Source organism: Panthera tigris, chromosome A1, assembly GCF_018350195.1.
Source record: "Panthera tigris isolate Pti1 chromosome A1, P.tigris_Pti1_mat1.1, whole genome shotgun sequence".
Classification (NCBI taxonomy): domain Eukaryota; kingdom Metazoa; phylum Chordata; class Mammalia; order Carnivora; family Felidae; genus Panthera; species Panthera tigris.
This window is the reverse complement of record NC_056660.1, coordinates 179,728,201-179,753,032: the sequence shown is the minus strand read 5'-3', so window position 1 is coordinate 179,753,032 and position 24,832 is coordinate 179,728,201. Positions and strand designations below refer to the sequence as shown.

Here is a 24,832-nt window from a genome sequence, read left to right as displayed (position 1 = left end):
CTGAGAGAGCGCTTCATTTACATCAGCTCATGTAGTTGTCACATGTTGACAGGAAAGTGGGTACTGTTGCTCTCATTTTACAAACAAGGAAACTGAGGCTCAAGGAGATGCAGTCTCATATGCTCAAAGCCCCAAACAATAGCCAAGATGCAGAGCCAAGTTTCGTGCACGGATTTCTTCTCCCCTGCCTATGTATTTTCCACTACTCCGCCAGCCCCCCTGTTGAGGCAACTTATCTGGGTTTAAGCCCCAGCCCTACACTCTTCTTGCCATTATCTTACAAAATTCCCTCAGATTGCTCATCTAAAATTCTGAGAATGAGACGTCAAACTGTGAGCAATGGGCAGGTAAAGAGCCTTTCTTCCCGCCGTCTCTAAGCAGTTGGGCTGGAGTTTAATTTCAGCGCCTGGGTACCATGGCGATGCAAGCTCTATAAATACCCGAGAGAGGCTTCTTTCCGCCAGCTTGCTGGTTACTGCACTTGCACCCCCACCCCTATTTCCCACCAGGGCTCCTCTGCTGCTGCTGGGGTGGGGGCAGAGGAAAGCACTGCTCTGCAGGAACTCCCTCCCTCTGCTCACACTCTCTCTCTGCTCTCCACACCCCCACCCTTGAAACTGAGATTTCCACCTCCTCCTTCAGTGCAGAATTCATTTCCTCATCCTCCAGGGAAAGACTCAACAGCTCCTAGCCCCCAGTACCCAGAAGACTCTTGGATGGGAAAGTCAAAACCTCTCCTACCAGCCCCAGGGTAGCCTCCTGTCCAGAAGAAATCCAGTTCAGTTAGTAAATGAACAAGAAAGGGATAAAAAGGGGGGGAGAGAGGCAGGCAGCATGGGGAGAAAAGTGCTCCTCCTTCCAATGGCGACAGCTTGGGCTTCAAACCCCTGATACCTAACCCCCCAGGAGGGTCTTGTTGAAAGCACTGGTAGAGGTAAAGAATCAGGTTGGTCTATCTTCTGCTTAGAACTCAGAACCCCTGCCTCAATCCTGCCCTCTCATTGTAAACTCAGCTATGACCTCAGTATGCCGGCTCCCATGTCCAGCCACTCCAAGTAGATAAGCAATTCAAATGAAAGCAGGAGTTCAAGATAATCTCCTGGATACTCCTCTACCCCCTTCCAACCAGACTGTGTCCTGAAGTTCCTCTTTCACTGACACTCTAGAGCCCACACAGTTATGAATTCAGAAGCCAAAACCTACTTACTAGAAGGAGCTGAGTTGGAATCTTGACTCTATTATATGCTACATCACTGCAAGAAAGTCACCTTATGTCTTAGAATCTCAGTTTACACATCTGTAAAATGGAACTGGTAAAAACAAGGGCAATGAGTCATTATTCAGACACCCCTTCTACTTGTAAAATGAGTAGGCTGTGCTAGACTTATTTTGATTTATTTTCAAGCACTGTATTAAGCACTGAGGACCCAGAAATAAATTAAAAAGCCATCTCTTCTACCTCGGTTCTCCTATTGCCAAGGTTTCTTCAAGCCCAATTTTCTCCGGCTTAGGACATGTTTCCCATCATTGAAAAGAACAGTCCATGAGCCCAGTTATGAACCTCAAATAATGCATGGCTATAGAAAAGGGACATTCTGGGCTCAATCATACAAAAGGAAGTGTGTGTGGGAAGGACAGCATGAGGCAGGGAGTAACAAACATGGAATAGGAAGAAAAATCTCAGCAGAGGTCTTCACAGCCTTCATTTCCCTGAAGAATTTAGAAGCTAACAAGAAACTACTGCTGACATTTCTGTTCCTTTTTTTTTTTTTAAACTTAATTTCTCCTCCTTACCATCTTCATGAAATATGTTACCCTGCCACTCAAACATTCTCTGAAACACATATGTGCAAACTGGCCTTTCTTCTTTGCTCATGCAGAGGGGGCAAGGTTTTAAGTGGGCGTCTTTTTAAAAAACAAGAGAACCTGTCCCGGGCTCAGGTGTCTCCTATGGGCCACCTGGATGTGAAAGTACACGAAGAAAGTCTTGTCCTATAGTCACTTCTGCTCAGCTCCGGTACTGGCCATGCCTCCGACTCAGCTCACGGGCAGCCAGACACAGCCCCAGGAGGAAGGCCGGGAGAGGCTGGGCTTCTTGTCTTCAGTTCACATTCCTGCAGTTTAGTCACCTGTAGAATAATGTCCAGTTTGCCCTATCACGTGGCTGGGCTGGTTTTACCTTTAATCCCTTTCACGTTTGTCTTCAGCCTTGCAGAATGCCTGGGGATGATTCACCCGCCATCACATGGGGCAGGCAGTCATCTGTTTTATTACCTCACCCTGCTTGCAGCTTCTGGGAGATAACCTAGGATTCTTTTGTGTGTGTTGGGGGGAAGAATGGAAGTAGGAGGGACAGAAAAGCAGACCAAGGCTTTAAGGAGTCAATTCCAGTTTTGGTCTCTCTTTCCTGCTCCTCTGCTCACGTCTAAAGATCCAAAGAAACAAGGCATTTGGAAAATCTAGGGCTTGGGCACCTGGACTAAAAAGAAAGCAGGATTTGGTAGTCTACACTGTGTTTCCCTTCACAACTGACACCAATAGGTGAGAAGGCTGGGTTGCAAGAGAAGACAAAACTGAAATCAGCAGTTGGGATGATTGTCACAAGCAACCACGTAAAATTTGCAGGGATGGAAAGGACATGGGTTCGTGTTTGGAACAGAAAATGCTTCATTGATTCATATTTCACAGGGACATTGCTTGCTGCCAGGCATGGAGCTCCAAATGTACCACAATGAGGCCCCTGAGAGGATGGCTTACAGTGGGTGCCAAGCCCTCTGCATGTCTCATCTCCTTTAGCCGTTAAAACAAGCCCCATGGGGGCTCCTGGGTGACTCAGTCAGTTAAGCATCCAACTTAGGCTCTGGTCATGATCTCATGGTTTGTGAGTTCAAGCCCTGTGCTGGGCTCTGTGCTGACAGCTCAGAGACTGGAGCCTGCTTCAAATTCTGTGTCTCCCTCTGCCCTTCCCCCAATTGTGCGCTCTCTCTCTCGCTCTCTCTCTCTCTCTCTCAAAAATAAATAAACATTTTAAACTTTTTAAAATAATAATTATTAAAAAGCCCTATGAATCTGTATATTTTTCAGACCTAAGACTTGAGACTTTAGTTAAGCAAGTTATTCAAGGTCACACAGGCAGAAAATAGGACAGGTTTGGGACCCAAACAGACTGAAGAGAATTTGCTTCTTAGCGAAATCTTTATGAAGCAAGTATCAACAGAGATAAGCATTCATCAGTATCCATAATATTCCAGATCCAGACCATGGGTAGGTCCAAGAGTTTCAGAGTAATTAAAAGAAGAAAGAAAGTATAGGTTAATGGTTGAGTGACAAAGACAAACAGACCTGAGTCTACTTATTAGTTCTCTTTCCCTGGACAATAATATAGCATTTTAGAGCCTCGGTTTTCTCATCAATAACAATGGGTATAAGTATTCCCTACTCCAAAGGGTTGTTGTGAGGACTAAATGAGATTGTGTGTGTGAAGCACCTAGCGCCATTTTGGCTTCACTTTTGAGCTATTGCTCTAGTCAGTAATAATAGGTTTTTATACTGTGAAAGTTTGGCCCAGTAGAGGAAGTGAAGAGGGCTGTGGGAATTCCCCTTAAAAGGATGAAAAACTCCTACTTAGGGGTGTTGTGGGCCAGTCTGAGACCCATGATTCTGGACTTCTGTGCATGGCATCTATGGAATGAAGGAGGGTAGGAAGGGCCAAATACTGAGCTCTAGGTCTAGCCTCAGGGAAGTAACTGACTTTGCACGGGAGGTAAGGAACTGCCATGGTGGGTCTTACCTATCAAGAGAAAATGAGGCCAAAAGCATGGGATTCCTTCCCTTGCTCAGCACACTCTGGCCCATACAGCACAGGATGCTGGCTCCTCTGGGAGACTGTGGGGCTCAGACAAGAGGATACACTGCAATGGGCTCCAGTCCTCCAGGCCAGCTTCCTGCCAAATATCCAGGGCAAAAATGGTAAAACATACATTCAGGAAACACAGACAAGCCAGTTGATCCTTAACCTAATCATGCCACCTTTTTATATTTAATTACATACTTTTAATTTCTCAAGAAATATTACGATTTTAAAATTTCTTCTAATTTTTTTCAAAATGGAACTTTGTTTTGCTGTCTTGTATTTTCCCCCAAATCCATAACATACCTACCTCAAAGTATCACAGAACAGAGCCCCATGTGAAGCTGCTAGCCCACAGTTTGGGAAGGGCTAAGTACTCAATTTAGCTAACAACACCATCATTATATTACTTTACACAGTGTTTCCCCCTGACACTCTTTGGAAGTCCTCCCCGGGGAGGGGATTCATAGTATGTACTCCTAATCCTAGGGACCCTGAGGAGAGCTAGTTACATTAGCAAATACAGGGGTGGGGGGATGGTGAAACAACACGGGGAGAAGAATGGAATGAGAGGGAGACAGATGGTGAGTGTGTTGGGGGAAGGGACCAGAGATCCTGGAAAACTTATGTTCCCTGATTCGCAAGAATGTTTCCATTTAACCACTTATTTCCTGACTCCTGATGCTACATAACAGAGAAGTGGGGAGTTGTAAGATTTGGGGCCACCTGTACCAAGAGCCTGGACACGGGGTGGAGTGAGCCGGAAGCTTTGAAAAGCAGAGGCATAGCGGGTCCTGCTCCACCACCTGGGGCCCCAGTCCTTGTCCCGGACCCAGGTACGGGCTGTCTGCCTTTCCCCTTGCAAGGGCGGCCACCGGTTCGGACAGTCCCACGAGGGGGCGCGTCTCGGGGCCTAGGACCCGCCCTCACAGCGCTGGGCGCGGGGAGGGGACCCGGGAACCCAGGCGCCCAGCGCTCCGCCTCCCGTTTCCGGGGCAGCGCGGTTACCTGCACCGCCCGAGCCGCACCTGGCGGAGGCAGAAGTCGCAAAGCGAGCGAGCGCAGAACGGCTCAGTGGAGAGGGGCGACTGTGCCCGGCCTGGGGGAGGAAGAGGAGGAGGCGGCGGCGGCGTGGAGGGCGCAGCGCGCCGCGCGGCGGAGGAGAGCAGGCGGCAGCTGCGCTTGGCTAGCTCTGCCCCGCCGGCCGGGCGCGTACCCGGGCCCGCACCGCGCCGCTGCGGGCGCACATGGCAGCGTGAGAGGCCGGCGGCGGGAGCAGCGGGCGGCGCCGGGCGGGAGCCGCAGGGCCGCATGGACCGCGGCGCCACCCCGGCCAGCCCCCACTAGGGCCCCCAGTCCGCGGGCGCCACCTCCCCACCCCCCCATCATGGTGCCTCGGCGGCCGCCCGGGCCGGGTACGGCCGGCCGGAGCCGCTGAGCCGGGTGCCCCCGCGGCGGCCGGGAGCTGCATGGGGGAGCGCGGGCCGCGCTCGGGAAGATGCCCCGGCCGGAGCTGCCCCTGCCGGAGGGCTGGGAGGAGGCGCGCGACTTCGACGGCAAGGTCTACTACATAGACCACACGAGCCGCACCACCAGCTGGATCGACCCGCGAGACAGGTAGGACCCCGGGCAGCTCCCACACCTCCCGGGCTGGCCTGGGGCTACCAGCCTGGACTGGGCAGGGGGAGCAAGGGAACTCTGCGAGCCTCTTGCGCTTTCTTCAGTTTGCCGCCCCCATCCCCACCCCCAACCCCCGCGGTCTGGAGCGCTGCTCCTGCTCGGGTGGGCTGCTGGGAGGAGGGGACGGCCAGTGGGTTGACCATAGCCCCCACCGACTCCCCGATGGAGGACTTAGGCCCCAGCCGGCACCTGCCCAGAGTTTTGACCTTAAGCTCTAGCCCCGCCCCCCGCCCCTTTTAGGAAGAGGTCGGGCGGGGGCTGGGGGGCGGGCAACTTTGCCTTGTGATTCTGGGGCTTCCCAAGGAGGCTTTCCCCAGCATGAGGGGGGTGATGGGGAAGCTAGTTTGGTGGGGGTGGTAGGGACCCAGGATTCAGTGGGAAACTGCTGGAGGAAGGGCTGTACGCGGAGGGGAAGGCAGCCTAGAGTGTGGTTTTTGACAGGTGCCTGGGAGGCTCTTGAGAAGAGCATAGGAGCAGCCAGGGGTGCTGGAGGCCGGAGTGGGAAGGAAAGGAAGGAGCGGGGAGGGCTGATCTGGGAGACTGGTTCTCCAGGAATCTCACAGCAACTTGGAAGCTGTTAGGATGTAGATGGAGGTGAGAGGCCTCCCTCAAAGCCCTGCCCATCGCCTCGTTCTCCCTTTCTTCCTCCGGGGTCCGGAGTTCCTCAGCTCTGCACCAGTGCTTTCTGACCTTGGTGGGCACTAAGGCGGCTGTAGCACAGGATATTTATTTATTTATTTATTTATTTATTTATTATTTTGCTGAGGCAGGTGGAGTCTGAGATGACTGGTATGGCATGGCTCTTAGCTTCCAGACTTTCACCCGGTTTTGATTGCTTGGCATTTCTTTCCACACACACATACACACACCCTCCGCATGTATGTCCTGAGAGGAGGCGAGAACCACCCTCTGAGATTGCTTTGTTGTCCTTCGCTGTCTTGGTCTGTGGTCTTAGTGTCTTAGGAATGTGGAATTTTCACCTGGCCAGTGTGACCTTTGGGTGTTAGGTGCCTGCAGAGCAATAGAGATGAATTTTTTGGACCCTTTGTCTTATGGGTTTGGGATGGAGGTCCCGGAAAGTCCAAGACGGGGTGTGTAGCAAGGGTTTAAAAAAAAGGAGCAGAAAGAAAATTAGAGCAGAGATTCCCAGTAGTTTCTGTGAGCACTTTAAGTTAATTCATTTAACATTTACTGGGTGCTTACTCTATTCTCAGTACCATGTGGGATGTCTCAATGTAATATGGAAGATAATTTTTTTTTTTTTTTTAAATAAGCCCTATGCCCAGTGTGAGGCTTAAACTCATGACCTCAAGATCAAGAGTCACATGCTTTACCTACTGGACCAGCCAGGTACCCTTGGAAAAGAAATTTTTTTAATTTTTTAATGCTAGAGAAAACATCCCCTGGGCAAGCTGCTTTAACTCTAAGCCTCAGGTTCCCAGTTTGTAAGATTAATGGTTTTCTTGGAAGGGAAGGAGTAATAGTTGAACTCTAAAAATTGAAAGGGGCATAGATGATCAGGGCCCAGCTCTTATTTTCAAAGGTAAGAGAAAAGTTGAGGCTCAGAGGTGTGATTTGCTTGAATCTGTTGATCTTTCCACCACTTGCCATAATACACCATTTTCCTTACCAGCTCTGATGTTCTAACCTTATTTTTCCGGACTCACTTTCCTTCCTCTTCATTCCCCCTCAGGGTCATCTGTCCCCAGGGACGCTGTTACAGTGTTGGTGCACTAGGCAGCCCCTTGTTCTCATCTAGAACATACACAGGTTCAGTCTTCTGTTTCCTCCCCAGTTTTGGTTCCTGAAGCTTACTGAGGCCAGTGTGCTGTCAGCAGTGGGATGTTGGAGGACTGAGACAGCCCTGCACCCAGCAGTGCTCCCTCACCCTAGTCGTGAGTTTAGGGACTTCACTGAGGCTCTGAGAGGATAATACAGCTAGAGAAAGCTTCTCAATTGTTTACTCTTGGAAGAGGGCAAGTGTAAAACTGACTTGGCTACAGTATTATTTTTCAAATTTTAGTATCATGTGAACCACCATCATGATTTTATACTATATCGACCTGTACTGTTGCTTATTTAATATTTGACTTTAAATCAACTGAATTTGAAAATTTGAAAATTTTCAACTGTCACAAATGGGAAACCAGTAACATCTATTGTCATAAATAGAAGAGATCCTCAAAAATACAGTGGAACAGAAAAAAAGAAAACAATCCAGTGCCATTATACTGTAGCTCTCTACTGTAGCCTGCCCATACCCAAGCAACAGGTGTCCCCAGCCTTTGTTTTTAGGCAGATTGGCAAGCAGTGGAGAGGAATTAAAAACATACAGGCATTTAACTAAGCTGCTCACTTCACCTTGCAAGTCATTGGTTTTAATGCATCTTCCTACCTCCTGGTCATTCCACCCACACTGGGCTGGTGGGGGTGGGGACTGAGTTTGGGGTGCTGAAGTGTACCTAGTGTAACCCCAAGGTCACTGTTGTGGTGGGCCAACTGGAAATTTTGAGAAAGAGACGAGCAGAGGACATCCACTTGTGGCTCTCTGGAATTTCCCTCCTGTACACCCCATTAGGGAATTTTGTCTTGTAGTCGTGCCTGTGTGGCCTCAGGTAAAAAGCACTTGACCTCTTTGAGGTAAAGTGCTCCATTGGTGAGAGAAGACAGTTTATTAGATGGTCACAGGACCCTGCCAGGTCTCAAATGTGATTTTGGACTCCTTGGCCTCACCTTACCCCTCTTGACTCCATGGCCGAATGGGGAGAGGGGACTATAACGAGGAAGAGGAAAAAAATTAAAGCATAAACGAGCCAGACTTCTTCTTTGGGGTGGTGGGATGGGGGAAATCAATTCTGCCAGGGTAGTTACATCTCTGCAACTGATTAATGCTGTGAAGCAGAAGATCACATAAAAAATTCTGCTCCTTAAGAGTGTGTGTGTGTGTGTGTGTGTGCGCGCGCGTGTGCATTTGTCTTGGCTTTTTCCTTACCTGAATCAGGAAGATGCCCACCCATTCCCCTGAATTTAAAAGAAGTAAGTCAAAGGGTCCTTCAGTCAGAAAAGTGATTTCTTAGCCACGAAGAACAAAATAGCGTCTCGGGTTACCAACCCTGAAGAATGTCTTGGCACATTCCTCCCTCTGGGGCTGAGCTGTTTCGTGTGCTGTCCGGCATGGAGGCTACTGGGGGTAGGGAATCCAGTTTTCAGCTTCCCCTTTCACCAGCGGGTCGGAAGAGCAGCCAGGCAGGCGGCCTTGCCAACTCTCTTCCCTTCTCACCCAGGGCAAGACTGGGAGGCCGAAATTCCTGAGGACGGTTGTCCCAACAACCGGAGAGGGTCCAGTGGGCAGCTTGGGCCCTGCCTACTGGGCCAAAGGCTCCAGCAGCACCACAGGCTGGCCTGGGAAGGTGCCGGGCCTGTGGGGAATCAGGTGCTGCGGCTCAGGTCTCCCCAGCCCTTTGGAGCACTGTTCCTTTAGCAGAATGGCTCTGGGTGCTTCTGGGAGCTCCCAGCAAAGGGCCAGCATTCCTTGTGTATTTAACTTAGTGGTATGCAAAAACAAATATGCTGATTGTTCTCCGAGGAAGAATGGGTTGTTTGAACTGGTCCTGCCAGAGAAGGTTCTTGAAGCCTAATTCCTGCTTAATCTGTGGTGTGTGTTCAGACCTTCTTCCAGGAACCACCTGGGAACTCTGTAGGCACAGTTTCTGGGGCTATGTGATAAGTACCGGAGGCCCACATGGCTAAGAGGCCATGTCGAGAGGACCCAGCAACTTCTCTCATGATAGGAGGAACTTTTGCTAGTAACCTTGTTATTTCAGAAATGATTTATATTGTAGGAAGTTGGTCTACAGTCTTAAGCTCTTAACCTCCTTCTGGCCACAGGCCCTTATGAGAATCTGACAAAGGTTAAAGATGCTTCCTGAACATTTAAGATACAAAACAGATGAACATAAGGGAAGGGAAGCAAAAATAATATAAAAACAGGGAGGCGGTGCAAAATATAAGAGACTCTTAAATATAGAAAACAAACTGAGGGCCCTGGAGGGGTTGTGGGTTGGGGTGATGGGCTAAATGGGCAAGGGGCATTAAGGAGGACACTTGTTGGGATGAGCACTGGGTGTTACTATGTAGAAGATGAAGCACAGTTCTCCTCCTGAAATCATTGTTGCGCTATAGGCTAACTAACTTGTATGCAAATTAAAAAAAAAATGCTTCCTGAAGGAAAGTGCAAGTGCATAATTTTGGCACATCATTTCAGGGGGCTCTTGGACCCCTGCCATACTCCTGCCATAGATTAATTTCAAAACTGCTCATCACTGCCTATATGCTCTTCGGTTTAGCTGGGTAGGAAATAACGACTGAGCATTTATTATATTCAGGCAGTCTGCTGAATACATGGGTGATTTCCTTTAATCCCTCTAATAACACTGCGAATAGGTACAATGGGGAAACTGAGGCTGGCGGGGTTGAGTTTGGTGAAAGCCACTCAACTTTCCTGAAGCTGTAATGCCAATGCTAGGTACATTGATACCAGAAAACGCATTTCTAACCACTGGACTACTCAGCTGCCTACTGAATTAGTTGCTGAAGCAAGGCCTGTGCTCCCTTGCCTAAGGAATTTGGCCTTGGGGAATGGAGCGAGGACAAGCATGATTTCACTTACCTATACCATTCTGGTGTGACCAGGCCACAGTTAACCAGAGAGCAAGTATGGACAACGGAAAGAGGGTGAGCCTTTGAATCCTGGCATCTTGGGGTGCCTGGGTGGTCAGCTGGTTAAAGCATCTGACTGTTGGTTTTTGGCTCGGCTCGTGCTCTCACAGTTCATGGGTTCAAGCTCTGGGTCAGGTTCTGGGCTGACAGCAGGGAGCCCACTTGGGATTCTCTCTCTCCCTCTCTCTCTCTGCCCCTCCCCTGCTCACAGGTGTGCGCTCTCTCTCTCTCTCTCTCTCAAAAATAAGTAAACGTTAAAAAAAATGAATCCTGGCATTTTGGATCTGCTACTTGCTACCTGAGTGACCTTGGCAAGTCGCATATTCCCTCTGAGCCTTAGTTTTGTCTTTTCTGTGATAGAGACATACATATAGTTGTCCATAATGTTATGGACATTAAATAAGCTAAATCAGATAGGGCAGTTAGCACGGAGCCTGATACCCATGAGGTACGTGGGAACGCTAGTTCTTTTAGCTTTTATTAGAAAATGCCTGTGAAACACTTGTGTCAAATGGAGACTCTCTGCCCAGCTCTCTCCCCAGTTTTCAGCTGGGAGGGACCTTTCTGCTCTTGTAACCCAGCCCTCTCATTTCACTGATGAAACTAAGACTCAGAGACAAGTGACTTGCCCAAGGTCACACCTTGAATCTTTAGGAAAGATCTTTTTCCCTCTTTCTCTTATGTAAACTTTTCCCTAAAAATCAGATCCAGTTTCTCCTCACCCACATAATATTTTGGGAATATTTTATGCTTGTGGCTCAGTTATTTTCCATAATCCTTTCTGGTGGTGTAGACCAGCAGGTTTCTTTCATGCTGTCACGGCTGTTGGTTAGTTGTGTCCTAGGATACTGAATTTATGCTACACACTGGGCTGAGCCTTTTCTATTATCACATGCCATCCCTTTGCCAACCTTGTGCGGTAAGTACTGTTATTTTCATTTTCAGATGAGGAAACTGAGACTTAGAAAGATTAACTTGGTCAAGGTCACTGGGAGGTGCTGCACCCCAGATTGGAAGCCAGGTAGTTGGACTCTTAAATCCACACTCATATTTGCTGTAGCTACTCCAGAGTCCCCTGTCAATAAGGTGGAAAACTTGCTAGGGTTCTCAGGGAGCTGTGTTGCAGAGGAGGCTTGATCAGAGAAGCCCATGAAATCCTCGGGGAATTAGGAGACTGTTGGGCACCCCCCCCCCCCCCCGCCTTCTGGGAGCAGCCAGCTAACCAGAGCTCTGGGAAGGAGAGAGCAGAGATGGAGGCAGAGAAACTCTAAAGGATACAGTGTGTGTTGAGAGCTCAAAGTCATTTCCAAGTCGCTTGGGTAAATGTTCTCGATGGCCAGGGAATTAGTAGCCAAGGCAGCTACTCTCTGTCACCACCCCTCCGGCTTTTTGCCTAGCCGAACTGACCTGATTCTCCAATCCCCTGGGATCCCAGGTAGCTATGAAACACTGCTCTTTTGAAGAGAAGAGAATCAGGTTGCCTTAGTTACTGCAAGGGTAGGAACACCAAGCTCAGGTGCACATAAGGGGAGACAAGGCTCAAAGAAATGGGAGTTGGAAGGTGGCTGGCGTGCTGCCACACAGCATCTTGGATAGAAGAAGTCTTGGTCAGGTTTTGGTGGCATTTTAGGGGTTGCCAATTCAGGTGCAGTTGGCAGTCCATGCTGACTGTCAGGAGTTCTCTCTGGCCATGCCTGCCTCCAGGCAGTGAGGATCTACATCCCCAGCTCAGTGAGGGGCCCTGGATAAGACCCCCACTTCCCTTGGAGAAATGGCTTGGGTGACATCTCCTAGTGCTTCCACTTGGACAAGGGCAGATGGCTGGATCTGGGCTGAGTGTGTGTGTGAAAAATTCACATGCCCTGCGTCTCCCAGTATGGAGAGGGCCAGCCGGCTACAAACCCTTAGGCAGAACAGCGAGAGTCCCTGCTTGCTGCTGACGGGCTTCTCGGCTGCCTTGAATCCCTGTTTCAGAGTGAGATAAAAGAAGAGAAAACCCAGAAACTGGATACAGTGGTGTTTTGTTATTTAACCTTCGCCAGCAGGCCATTAAGCCTCCAGCTCCTGAGCAGTAAACCTCTTGCCAAAATAATTGAGACAGGGACAGGCGTTTAGTGTTGCTGTGTTGGGAGAACATAGAACATTCTATAAAGATGCTGGACACAGTGGGGGATGGAGAAGAGAGAGTGAGAAGGAAGGGAAAAATGGACAAGTGCCGTGGGTCACATCCTCCCCTTCCCCCTACCGCCCCCACCCCACCTCCCCAGCCCCATTCGCCTCCTCAGTGCTTCTACCCATGACATCTCACCGGTAGAAAGAAATGGGATCTTTCAGTTTCAAATGTCTGCCAAAGAAAAAAGACCGTGGCTTAAGTTCTCACTCAATGGTCAGCCAGAAAAAAAGTGAAGCTGCATCAAGATTAGGGACACCTTTGTTGCCTTTTTTCTTCCCCTGCTCCATTCATCACACTCTGGCAGCCAGGACACCAGGCCAGCGGCAGCTGCTGACTTTCCCCAGCCGGCTGCCTGCTGTTGCTGGGCCTGGTTCCGTAGCAGCCCAGCTGTCCCCACACTGTCTTCCTCCCTGCCCAGTGGTGGTTACTTGTTTCATTGGTCACTGGGGCAGCCTTAGGATCCACTGACTGGTACCTGACTTGGAAGGATAAAATAGCAAGATACAGGCATCAGGTGGCTGCTAGGATGAGGTGACCTTGGGATAGCCTTCTGATCGAACATCTGTGGTGGCTTTTCTTAGATAGGACTCTTAGCATTTCACTTTGTATTCCAGGAATTTCTTCCAAGTGCGTGGTTTGTCTTTGTATTACTAGCAACAAGAACAATAACTGGCATTAACATTGGTGGTAATGAGGATAATAATAGTTATATTTAATCATCGTTATCTAGTATCTGTCACGTGCTCATTGTATATTCCTGGCATTTTGCAAATGGGGAAACTGAGGCTAAGAATGGTCAAGTGTTAAATTTAAGGTCACACAGGTAGAATGAGGCAGAATTAGAATCTGAATCTAGGGGCGCCTGGGTGGCTCGGTTGGTTAAGCATCCGACTTCGGCTCAGGTCATGATCTCACGGTCCGTGAGTTTGAGCCCCACGTCGGGCTCTGTGCTGACAGCTCAGAGCCTGGAGCCTGTTTCAGATTCTGTGTCCCCCTCTCTCTCTGCTCCTCCCCTGTTCATGCTCTGTCTCTCTCTGTCTGAAAAATAAATAAACGTTAAAAAAAAAATTTAAAAAAAAAAATCTGAATCTAGGCCCATCTGATTTCAAAGCCTTAACTCTTTGCACCACTGCACAATCAGTAAATTTGGAGAGGGGGGGAAGCAGAGGGAAGAGGACCTTTCTAACTACAGAGAAACCAACAGAAACACACCTATCAGCGTCTTGTTCTCTGTGGAGGAAAATGTGTGCTTCCAGCCCAACATTGGTCTGACGTTCCACGCTATTCCCTGCAAGTAGATAAGGTCTTCATAAAGATCTTCACAGGGCACCAAATCAAGTTCTGGCCCCATCATTACACGTAGTAAGTGACCTTGAACAAGTTTCTTCTCAGAGTAGGACCTACCTACCCCCGGAGGATGAAATGACACCAGACATGTCAATTCTTAGCCCAGTGCTTAGTGCACATAAGGCTTTCTAATGGGAGCTGTTACTCGTCAGGCTCGTTTGCCCTCCTGTGCATTGGTAGAGGAACAGGAACCATTGTTCCTTCCTTACCAACTCAAGTGTCTTCCTGTAAGCCAGGGCTCATCTGAGCCAGATTGACATCAGAGCTTGCAAACCACCTTGGCAGCCCTCATTATATAAATAAGTCAATAAATTCTTTTACCCTAGTCTTATCGGAGACAAGCCCTTCTTTGGAATTTCTGGAGTGAAGTGACTCTTGCCAGTGAGCTGGCACCAGGGCTGTGTGTGAAGCAGGGGTAATGAATTGCAGTTGTCATGGCAGAACTAAAAAGGCTGATGCAAAAACTGGAGGTATCTGGAATTCATTTGTAACTGCTTGATACCATGTCTCTTCGCTAGAAGTGCCTCCCCCCTCCTCTTCACCCCCAGGACTGTTTGAGAGCTGTTTGAGAACCTGCTGATTTTAGCATGGTGGTGGTGCAGAAGGGCATTGGTATTTATCTCGTCCCACCCAGCCAGGGGTTGGCCATTCATTCAGCAGGTATTTATTGAGTGCCTACTGGGCTTCAGGCTCCGTTGCTAGTGCTGAGGATCAGAGCAAAGTCCCTGCTGCAGCAGGGTGTACCCTTGGGCAAGGGAGAAGGGCAAATAGTTGAACAGATAAGTTGCATTATAACTGGGGGCTTGGTGTTCTCTAGAATTCTTTTCCCCATCTTAGGAAGATGGAGGGACAGACCTGTCCGCCGCACCTGTTGGCAGTTGTGCTGTGAATTTAGCTTTGGAACTGGAGACATTTGTGCCTTCAGTAGAGTGTTGCCAAGAGCCTGTTCCGATGAGCTGGGCACTGCGTGCGCTAAGAGCTAGAAATGCGAGAGTGAGACATGACAGTCAGTGTCCAACTCGTAATATTTACTACAAATTAGTGAGAGAGTCATCAAGCTGGGCAAATATAGTTGGAAACGCCAGGCTCTCTGAACCTTGGTTTCCTTCCTCCCCTGTTTCATCTGAACTCCTTTAATCAGAAATATTTATTGAGTGCCTGTAAAAGGATAGGGTGCCTGTAATATATAAGGCATTGTCCCAGCACTGGAGACTCAGCAGTGATTGGACCAACAAAAATCCTGTCCTCATGGAACTTAGACTTTAGAGCAGAGGTTGTCAACATGGGGAAGCCTCAGAACCCCCTGGAGGCCTTGTTAAACCCCACTCCCCAAGTCCCACCTCCTCCCCCACCCCCCAACTCTACTCAGTAGGGCTGCTGTGGGGCCTGGAAATTTGCATTTCCATCAGGTCCCCAGGTGATTCTGAGGGTCTTTGCTCTATACTTTGCAGAGCCACTGGCATTTGGCTCATTGACTCTTCACATTAACCTGGGAGAGAGTACCATATTATTCCTGTTTTATAGATAGGGGAACTGAAGACAGCTGGTGAGGTAACCCAGCCCTCCTTCTTATGCTAAAGGAAGTGGTTTCATAAGCAAGCACTGTTTACCTGCATAGCTCTGATTGCTCAGAGCACACCAGTTGTTCTAGGTCTTTTGCTAACCTGAAGCCTAATGGTGGCAAAATGTGGAATGGTTTTCTCCTCCATTGTGAAATAAAGTACAGGGAAGCAGGAAGTCTAAGGGGATTCCAGAAGCCAGAAGGACTTCTCTTCACATTAGAATGTATAGCATTTATGTATCCATACTCTGGAGAGAATCAGAGGACATCAGTGCTGAGCTGCTCTGCGGAGAAAGAGTGGAGAAAGGGTCACTGGGCTCCTTCACCCCTGGGAACTTATGCCATCCACCCAGTCCTACTTCAACCCTAAGGAGTGTAGCAGAGGTGTGTGGAAGAGGTAAGTCCCTCTTCTCACTGAATCCTCACAAACCCTCTAGGGAGGCATTGTTTGTGCTGGTCCCCTTGACCACAATTTGGATTTTACATCCCATCCTTGTCACCTTGTCACAAGTTCCGTGACCTTGGTTAAGTTATGTAAACCCTCCTGAGCCTCAATTTCTTCACTGGCAAAATGAGAATAAGTTAGAACATACTTCATAGGGTTGACCAATACCAAAATAGAGGTGTCTCATTATATTCAAGTTCCACTTTTTGGATAGTTCTAAATGCAGCAATTAAGGCCTCCTCAGTATATTTTATAGCTTTATCGATCATTATATAGTCACTGCTCAATTCATATATTTAGAGTACCAGGTCTTTTGGACATAAACCACTTTCTTTTTGTTTCTCTGAAAAATCTGATCTTATTTAAGAGATAAACATCTTTCCAGTAAACAATGACTTTTGCTAGATAGGACTATTAAAAGATATCTTCACAGCTGAGGGAGTTTCAAAACCAGCCTGAGTGCTTTAGTTCCATCGCTGACATAATATTTGCCAGCTGCCAGTGGAGACCCTGGGTATTTCATCAGCCTCCTCACTGGTCACCCAGACCAAGTTGTCAAAATGTGGTCCCAGACTAGCAAGCATATCAGCTTCTCCTAGGAACTTGTTAGAAACACAGATTCTCATGTCCACCTTTGCCCTACTGAATCAAAAACTCTGGGAGTGGAGCCCTGTGATCTTTAAAGGGCCCTCCCGGTGACTGCTGCCCCTTCAAATCTGGGAACCACTGGCCAAATGTTTGCAGGCAGAATGACCTAAGATATTTTGTTAGTGGTCACAGGCAAAAATTGACCAGATTTGAAGAACCTTCTGAGCCCAGGTAGGTGCAACCAACTGAAATGGTCTTCATTGCCTTACGAACATTTTAGTATCATCTCCAATCTTATTTTGTCCAAGCTGGACCTTCAGCAGGCCCCACCTTTGCTCAGCATCTTTTCTTCAAGCTTCAGTTCACAAATGAAGTTTAGAAAGGCCTTCCCCATGTACCTTCTGTAGTAGAACAGCTTGACTACCTGGGTGTTCTCCATCCGTGGTTATCAGGTAGCCCAGGGGCTGGCATGCTATAGGAGTGTGCTGAGCCAGGAGATGAATGCTCCTCAGTTGTGAGTTTTAGATTCTTTCTGGCCCTTCTTCAGAGCAACAAGTCACTTGCCTTCCCTGAGCCCTAGTCTCCATTGCTCTACCACAGGGAATAATAACCCTTGATCTCCTTTCCACAACAGCGATAGGAGCTGGGGGTCAATAGGATCAGTCAGTGATTCTCAAGTTTGATTGCATGTTGGACTCACAAGAGGGGAGTGCTAAAAAATACCCATGTCTGAGATGCCTGGGGGGCTTAGGTAAGCATCCAACTTTTGGTTTTTGTTCAGGTCATGATCTCACAGGTTCATGAGTTTGAGCCCTGTGTCAGGCTCTGTGCTGACAGTGCAGAGCCTGGCTGGGATTCTCTCTCTGCCCCCCCTCACTCTCAAAATAAATAAATAAACATAAAAAAAAATACCCATGTCTGGTCCACTCCCAGACATTCTGGTTTAATTGGACTAGGGTATGGTCTGGGCATAGAATTTCTAGGGTAGAGCCAGATTGGAGAACCATGACTGTAGGTAAATATTGTCTTTCCTCATAAGCACTTGTAGAGTGTCAGTGAGATTACATGAGAGTACCGTCTAAAAGGTTTTAAACTAAAGATTTATACAGTTCTACCTAGAAAAATTGAGATGATTTAGGAAGTATTTAAAAAATAGTTGTGGAAGGGAAGAAGTAGATCTTCGGGGGATGTCAATCACCTTCCCGTTGAGCAGTTTCCCCTCTTCTGTACCTGTCTTGTGATTTCTTTCCTGGCATGTTAAGGATCAGAGAGATTTAGGTTCATCTTTGCCTTAATGTGAAAATCTTTAAATTCCCATTGCAGCAGTAATGCTTCTGAATAAATTGGTCTAAGCTGCTGTGGAGATGTAAGCCTGGGGGTTGGGGGTTGGGCCTCCAGTGCATCTTCTGTCTGACCTCAGCAGAACCCAGTCTGGATTTCATACATACATCTGTGTCCTTGAGCCTCCAAGAGAGTGGGGAGTGCAGACATTGTCACCATATAGATCATAGCCTGTGGGTAAGAACTAATAATAGCTAACATTTATTAAGACTTTAGATTATGCCAAGGTCTGGGCTGTGGGCTCTGAATGCATTTTCCAATTTAATTCTCATAGCAGCCCAATGAGGTAAGAACAGATACTATCTCCATTCTGCTGATGGGGAAACTGAGGCTTAGGGAGTTTGAAAATTTGGCCCAGGATTATAAGCTAATAAGTGGCAGAACCAGGATTCAAAATCAGTCTGCCTGCCCCCAAAATGCACGTTCTTCAGCATCCTGTAGGTCAGGCAAGGCTGTCAGGGAGAGCAACACTGACTTCATCCTGGTAATTCAGCCCAGAGCCCCTTTCACTATGGTGATTCCTGCAGTGGCGACTTCTTCCAGTGCTCAAGGTCTGTTTGGAGAGCCAGACTTTTGTGTTTGCTCTACTCGTTTTAGCAGATGTCCTCCTTCAGTAAGCAGGGTGAGTGAGCTGTTTTTCTGAGTACAGTAGGTTTTACAAAATCCCCCCAGGGTTCAGTGACCTGACCAAATTCTTTGGTCCATGGTGGTGATCAGCATCCTTCTTCACCTTCCTTAGTGACTGTGTTCAGTAGAGCTCCATCTCTTATTACTTTGGCACAAAAGACTTAGCAAGAATTAAGTTCCTCTTGGACCTTGGTGTCTTCACAGCACATGGGCTTGGTCTGCAACATTCTTGCTTGCCCAGTGGAACATGTTGTGGGATGTTTGTTTGGGGTTCACTAGAAGTCATTTGGGTCATCTCAGGCCAAAACTGGCTCTAGCTGGGCATGAGTTACCTTGCACTTCTTTGGCACATTAGGTAGAATTGAAACAAAAGAATACCTTACCTGCATGTATTTGGTTTTTGGTGGGAGCTGTGCTAGGAAAGGGGTACAGCAGTGACCAAAGGCAGACATTGCCCTTCATGGAATTTATAGAGAAATAATGAAAACATAATGTAATTACATACTAGGAAAATGAAAAGGATCCTGTGTTAGAAAATAGCATTTCTGGGGCACCTAGGTGACTCAGTTGGTTAAATGTCTACCTCTTCATTTCAGCTCAGGTCATAATCTCGTGGTTCCTGAGTTCAAGCCCACATCAAGCTCTGCTCTGATAGCGTAGAGCCTACTTGGGATTCTCTCTCTGTCTCTGTCTCTGTCTCTCTCTCTCTCTCTCTCTCTGCCCCTTCCCTGCCCATGCTCTCTCGTGCCTGCATGTACTCTCTCTCTCTCTCAAATAAATAAACTTAAAAACATTTTTTAAAAGAAAATAGCAGACCTTGTGAATGACACCAGAGGTCAAGCCATAAAGTTGTAAAGTTCTGTAATTAGAAACTAATTAGAAACACTGAATTTGCTTTTACCTTTAAATAAAGTACATCTATAATGATGGCCTGTCTCCCTCTTTGACCAGGTTTTCTTAATTCCAGTCAGTAGCTTGCACATTCAATTTAGTGGTAACAAACATGGTTTCTTCTTAACTTTGGCCAAGGAGCTAGGTTTCCCCTGAGGCAGCATCGTCTATTGAATGCATACATCTGGACCCCCTAAGAGTGGCTCAGATGCAGATTTCCAGGCCCAGCCAGTCAACATAATCAGAATCTACGGGTTATGTGGAACTCAGACTCCACATTTGTAAAAAGAACCCCCAAGTGATTTTGATGCCCTCTTAAGTTTGAGAACCACTGAACCCAACCAGGACTAGAATCCCTCCAGCCTCTTCTGCAACCTGGCCTACTTCTTGGTCCTCATAGCAAAGAAATCTCTTCCTTTCTTCAGGCATCTGTGGATTTCTCGCCAGTGTGCTCAGGTGTTCCCTCTCCAAGAATCAGTCTTCAGTCTGTATGCTCCTACCCCATACCCCTCCCTCTGAAGAACACAGGAGTCCTGTAACCACTGGCTCCATAACCCCTATTCACGTTTTAGTGCTCCCCCCTCCTTCCCCCCCATGCTCTGATCACAGTTCCAGAAAGGTCACAGGAGCCACACAGTAATATCTTCCTTGACTTAACAATGTGGCTGCCCCTCCTCTGTCACCGATGTCCTTTTTTTCCTTTATTTTTATTTATTTTGCTGAGATATAATTGACATATACATTTAGTTTTAGGTGTACAGTGTAATGATTCAGTTTTGTATATATTGCAAAATGATCATCACAAAAGTCCAGTTAACATCCATCAATACATAGTTATAATTTTTTCTTTTTGTGATGAGAACTTTTAATATTTACTCTTAGCAATTTTCAAATAATGCAATGCAATATTGTTAATTGTAGTCACCATGCTGTATATTATATCTCCAGGACTTATTTTTATAAATGGAAGTTTGTACCTTTTGACCTCCTTCACTTATTTTGCCCGCCACACCTCCTGCCTCTGCCAACCACCGATCTGTTCTCTGTATCTGTGAGCTTGTTTTGTTTTGTTTTGTTTTTGGATTCCACGTATGAAATCATACAGTATTTATCTTTCTCTGTCTTATTTCACTTACCTTAATGCCCTCAAGGTCCATCCATATTAACACAATATTTCATTGTTCTTTATGGTGGTAGTATTCCATTGTATACATACACCATATTTTCTTTACCCATTCATTCATCGGTTTCCATATCTTGGCTGTTGTAAATGATGCTGCACTGAACATGGGGTGCAGATACCTTTTTGAATTAGTGTTTTCATTTGCTTCAAATAAATACCCAGAGGTGGGATTGCTAGGTCATATGGTAGTTCTACTTTTAATTTTTTTGAGGAACCCCCATACTGTTTTTTCATAGTGGCTATACCAGTTTACATTCCGACCAACAATGCACAGGCATATAGTGGTGGTGTTGACACACCTCCTTTATTGGCAGTCACTCTTTTTTTTTTCTTTAAATGTTTATGTATTTTTGAGAGAGAGCACGTGAGAGCATGCACGAATTGGGGAGGGACAAGAAGAGAGGGGGGCAGAGGATCCCAAGCAGGCTCTGCACTGACAGAAGAGAGTCTGACGCGGGGCTCAAACTCATGAACCATGAGACAATGACCTGAGCTGAAGTCAGATGCTTAACCAACTGAGCCACCCAGGTGCCCCGGCAGTCACTCTTATGCAGGAAAGGAAAGGCATTTTTTGGCCTTATCTCCTATTGCTCTTCCCTAATAGTGTCCTGTGACCGACCCCAGGCTTTCTGCTACCTCCTCCACAGTGAAAGCTCAAATGCCCATTTCCAGTTATCTGCTGGACATCATTTCTGGGTCCACACAAACACTGCATGCAGTCAGTCTACCACAGATCTAAACCTGAATCCAGCCCTGGTCTCTTGCCTTTTCTGTCATTACCATGAGAAAGTGCCATGCTAAACCTGCATGGTTCAAATTCTGAAGATCCAAAAGGTGTACAGCAAAATGTAGGTACCCCTCCCACCTGGTCCCCACTTACCCAGTTCCCCCACCACACACAGGCAACCCCTGTTTTCATCATCTGGATTCTTCCTCCTATCTAACTGCCAATTCTTCTGCCCTTTATTTTGTAGACTCTGACACCTCCTTCCTTTTCTGTTCATTCCTATTGAAGCTTAATTGAAAATAAAGACAAAATGAGAGGCCTCCCCCTCCAGCCAACCTGTAGCCTGCTTTCAGATTAGTCTTACATAACCCAATGCTGACCACCCCTCTCTTCATACTCTTTAGGGCCCTCCTGAGTTTACTGAGGGACATCCTTCTGAGTTTGACAGTCAAAACCTCTCGAAGCTGTCCCACTCCATTTTCTACATCCCTCATTCTTTGCCTCACTTTCCTCATTAATAAGATGGTGGTGATAGTAGTATTGACCTCATACTATTTTTAAAGATATTTTAAAAATCTTTTTCCCATGCACATTTTGGAATCTTGTAAATTTTGATATAATTTTAAACTTACAGGAAAGTTGCAAAAATGTAAGAAATTTCCATACACCCTTTACCCACATTTACCAATTTTTATGTTACCCAGTTACCTTATAGTCTCTCATTTTCCCTACGTGTAAGTTTGTGAGTCTATGTATGTTTGTATATATATACAAACGCATATAATTTAATATATAAGACCATTATATATATAAACCATTTAAGAGTAAATTGGTTATTACTCAAGTTAGACATCATGTCTCTTTGCCACTAAATACTTCAGTGTTTAGGATCTTTTGTGTCTGAATGCCTGTATATGTGTGTATAAGAAACAAAACATCCCCTTACATAACCATACTTCGTACAATTTCAGTAAGTTTAAATTAAACTGTCTAAAATACTTTACACAGTGCCCAACAGCATTGTAGGTGCCAGTCATTGTTAGCTGTGGTTACGGAGCTGTCTTCATTGGTCCTCTTGCTTGTAGTCCACCTGGGTTAGTGGCAGTGCCCAAACATGTCCTGCACTTTGCCATTCTCCCGTTGTGGGCCTGTTTCCCAGCCCCTGCCTATATCCGGGGAAGTCCCACCTCCCTCCCAGGCCACGGGTGATGCTACCTGCCCCATGGGGCCTTCCCTCTTCCCTCATCCATCATCTCCCTCCCTCCTCCTGCCTGGAAGGGATCTACTTTAAGTCAAGTCTGTTCTAGTCAAAAGCAGGAAAAGCCCACACGAGGTGGTTCTTGAAAAAAGAGGCTGCTATGAGCTTAGATTTCACAGGAATCTAAGAAAGGGAATAGCAGCCCCCATTGCTGGGCAGGTGGGAGCTGCCACTGGAGGCCATGAGAGGTTTCTGCTGCCTCCTGAAATCTACAAACAACAAATCTAAAATAAATTGCATAAATTTGCAAACCTTGTTTCGAATCAGTTCTGCCTCTAACTTGCTGTGTAACTTCAGGCAACCTACTTAATCTCTTTGAGCCTCAGTTTCCTGGTTTTCTACAAATAAGGCTAAGCATAAGAAAATAATAGCCAGGATTTTATTGAATGCTAAGTGCTACGCTAAATATTCTATATTTATTAGTTCAGCCAGCTGTCACACTGACTATCTAGGAGAGGTACTATAACTCTCCCCATCTACAGAGGAGGAGGTGGAGGCATAGAGGGGGCTAATGTAATTTGCTCCAGGTCACACAGAAAGTGGCAAAACTGGGGTTCAGTTTCGGGTTGTCTGGCTTCAGAGCTCTCACTCTTAAATTGCTATTCACTTTGAATCCATGGATTCTCCCACGTAAGGCACTTAACCGACAACAAGGCTCAGACTAAATACTCAAAAATGTTAGCAGTTATGATATTACCACAGCATTAGATGACCCCTATCGCCGCCCCAGCCTGTCTCATAACCCTTCAGCCCAGCAACCACAGCTAACTTGGTGTCCAGAATTTCAAATTCGTATGAGAAATGCTGGTTTGGAAAAAATCACAGAGCTGACCTTGACTTGGACTCAGTCTGGTACAGGAAACCATGACAAGGGAAGCGTCAGGGATGCCGTGGTGCCAACCACAGCAACTGTCTGCTCAGGACAGGCTGTGGGCACGTGGCCATTCCCAGGTCATTCTTTCTCGGAACTTCTAGAGTAGATTGTTCTGATTCAGTGGCAGTGAGTAAGACCTGGTGGTTACTGTATCTGAGCACATGCTGGATTCTGAGCTCTGCTTCTGGCCTCACCTCTGTGTGGCTAATTTCCACTCGCTTGTGTGATCCCTGCCTTCTTGCTATGGGAAGTGTGGGCTGTGGACCAGCACATCAGCATCGCCTGGGATCTTGCTAAAAATGCAGAATCTCAGGCTCCACCCCAGGCCCGCTGAATCAGAAACTGATTTTTGTTGTTGTTTGTTTTTAAACATGAGATGCTACGTGAATTTGTGGGTCATTGCGGAGGGGCCGTGCTAACCTTCTCTGCATTGTTCCAATTTTAGTATATGTGTACTGCCGAAGCAAGCATAAGAAACTGCATTTTAACAAGATCTCAGTGGCCCTTACGCACGTTCGTGTTTGAGTAGCACTGACCAGACCATTCAGTACTACATTGCATAGCCTTGGCTTGTTTGTTCGCCTTAATTTTTGGTTTTTGTTCTATGGCTGACTGTGCCTCTTACTAAACTCTGATGTAGGGTATCCCACATAGCTGTATTATCAGTAAACACTGGATTATTACAACCAGTTATAAACACTGTCCGTGGAAAAGAGTTCTTAGCCTGTTCCCAGAGCTCCGCATGGGATGAGGGATTGAAGCTGGATGGGGTGTGAAGGTCAGTTGAAAGGGGATCACACCTGCTGACAAAAGGCAGGTCCTGAGGCTGCAGCGTATTCAGCAGCTGGGTCCAAGCAGATGCAGACTGTGTGGGAAGTCCCCAGGGTAGCCGAACTCGGCCCTTGGGAACATGGGGCAGTGGGAAGTTGGGAAGCATTGGGAGGCTAGTGCCTGTGGCTCTAACACATAATAAGGAGGCAGCCCAGCAGGCACTTGGCAGAGATCACAAAGGCAGGGTTCCAGGCCTCAGACACCAGTGGCAAGAGCAAGGAGGGCTGGGAATCCCCCATAAGCTTCCCAGGCAGAGTCTTGAGCCAGCGAAATAAATGGTGGACTCCCTGGAACTAGCACTGAATAGGACAAAAATATTGCTGCACAGGTACTAGTAGAAACAATGCCTTCGGCCAAGGCTTAGGCTGGTTGAGCCAGAGCCCCAACATGCAATCCCCGGTCCAAGCTAGGAGGAGCCTGAGTGAGGTGGCGCTGGGGTGTCAGAGGCTAGGCTTCTGGTAGGGGGGACCCAGGACAGGAGGGGCAGGGAGCCAGCTGTGGGCTGCAGAGAAAGTCTGAAAGACATCTAAAGACTGCCCTGCCTTCCCTGGTGTGAGGTTGGTGAGGAGGTGTGGCCAGATTCCAGGAGGCTTTCCCATCACTGCTTTCTGGGCCCCAGTTCACCTGTAGACAGCCTTTGGTGTAAACATGGACTTTGACCTGACACATTCCTGAGATGATGCCCATTGTCATCTCGTGGAACACAGTGACAGCCATCCCTGTGAGTGGGGGCTCCT

The 24,832-nt window shown here is 47.3% G+C and overlaps 1 protein-coding gene and 1 non-coding gene across 3 annotated transcripts in view; one reads left to right on the top strand and one right to left on the bottom strand.

The window, feature by feature from the left end:
- Positions 1–5,295: 5,295 nt before the first annotated feature.
- WWC1 (WW and C2 domain containing 1) overlaps positions 5,296–24,832 on the top strand; it is a 154,042-nt gene continuing 134,505 nt past the window's right edge. The window contains exon 1 of one of the 2 annotated variants that reach the window (XM_042992760.1): positions 5,296–5,467. In XM_042992760.1, the coding sequence (XP_042848694.1) occupies positions 5,349–5,467 (119 nt within the window). In that variant the 5' untranslated portion in view covers positions 5,296–5,348. The remainder of the gene's footprint in view (positions 5,468–24,832) is intronic. The other variant, XM_042992766.1, reaches the window with a different exon arrangement.
- LOC122232150 lies at positions 23,630–23,733 on the bottom strand. Its single transcript, XR_006209516.1, has one exon. It is a non-coding gene; the product is annotated as a U6 spliceosomal RNA (small nuclear RNA).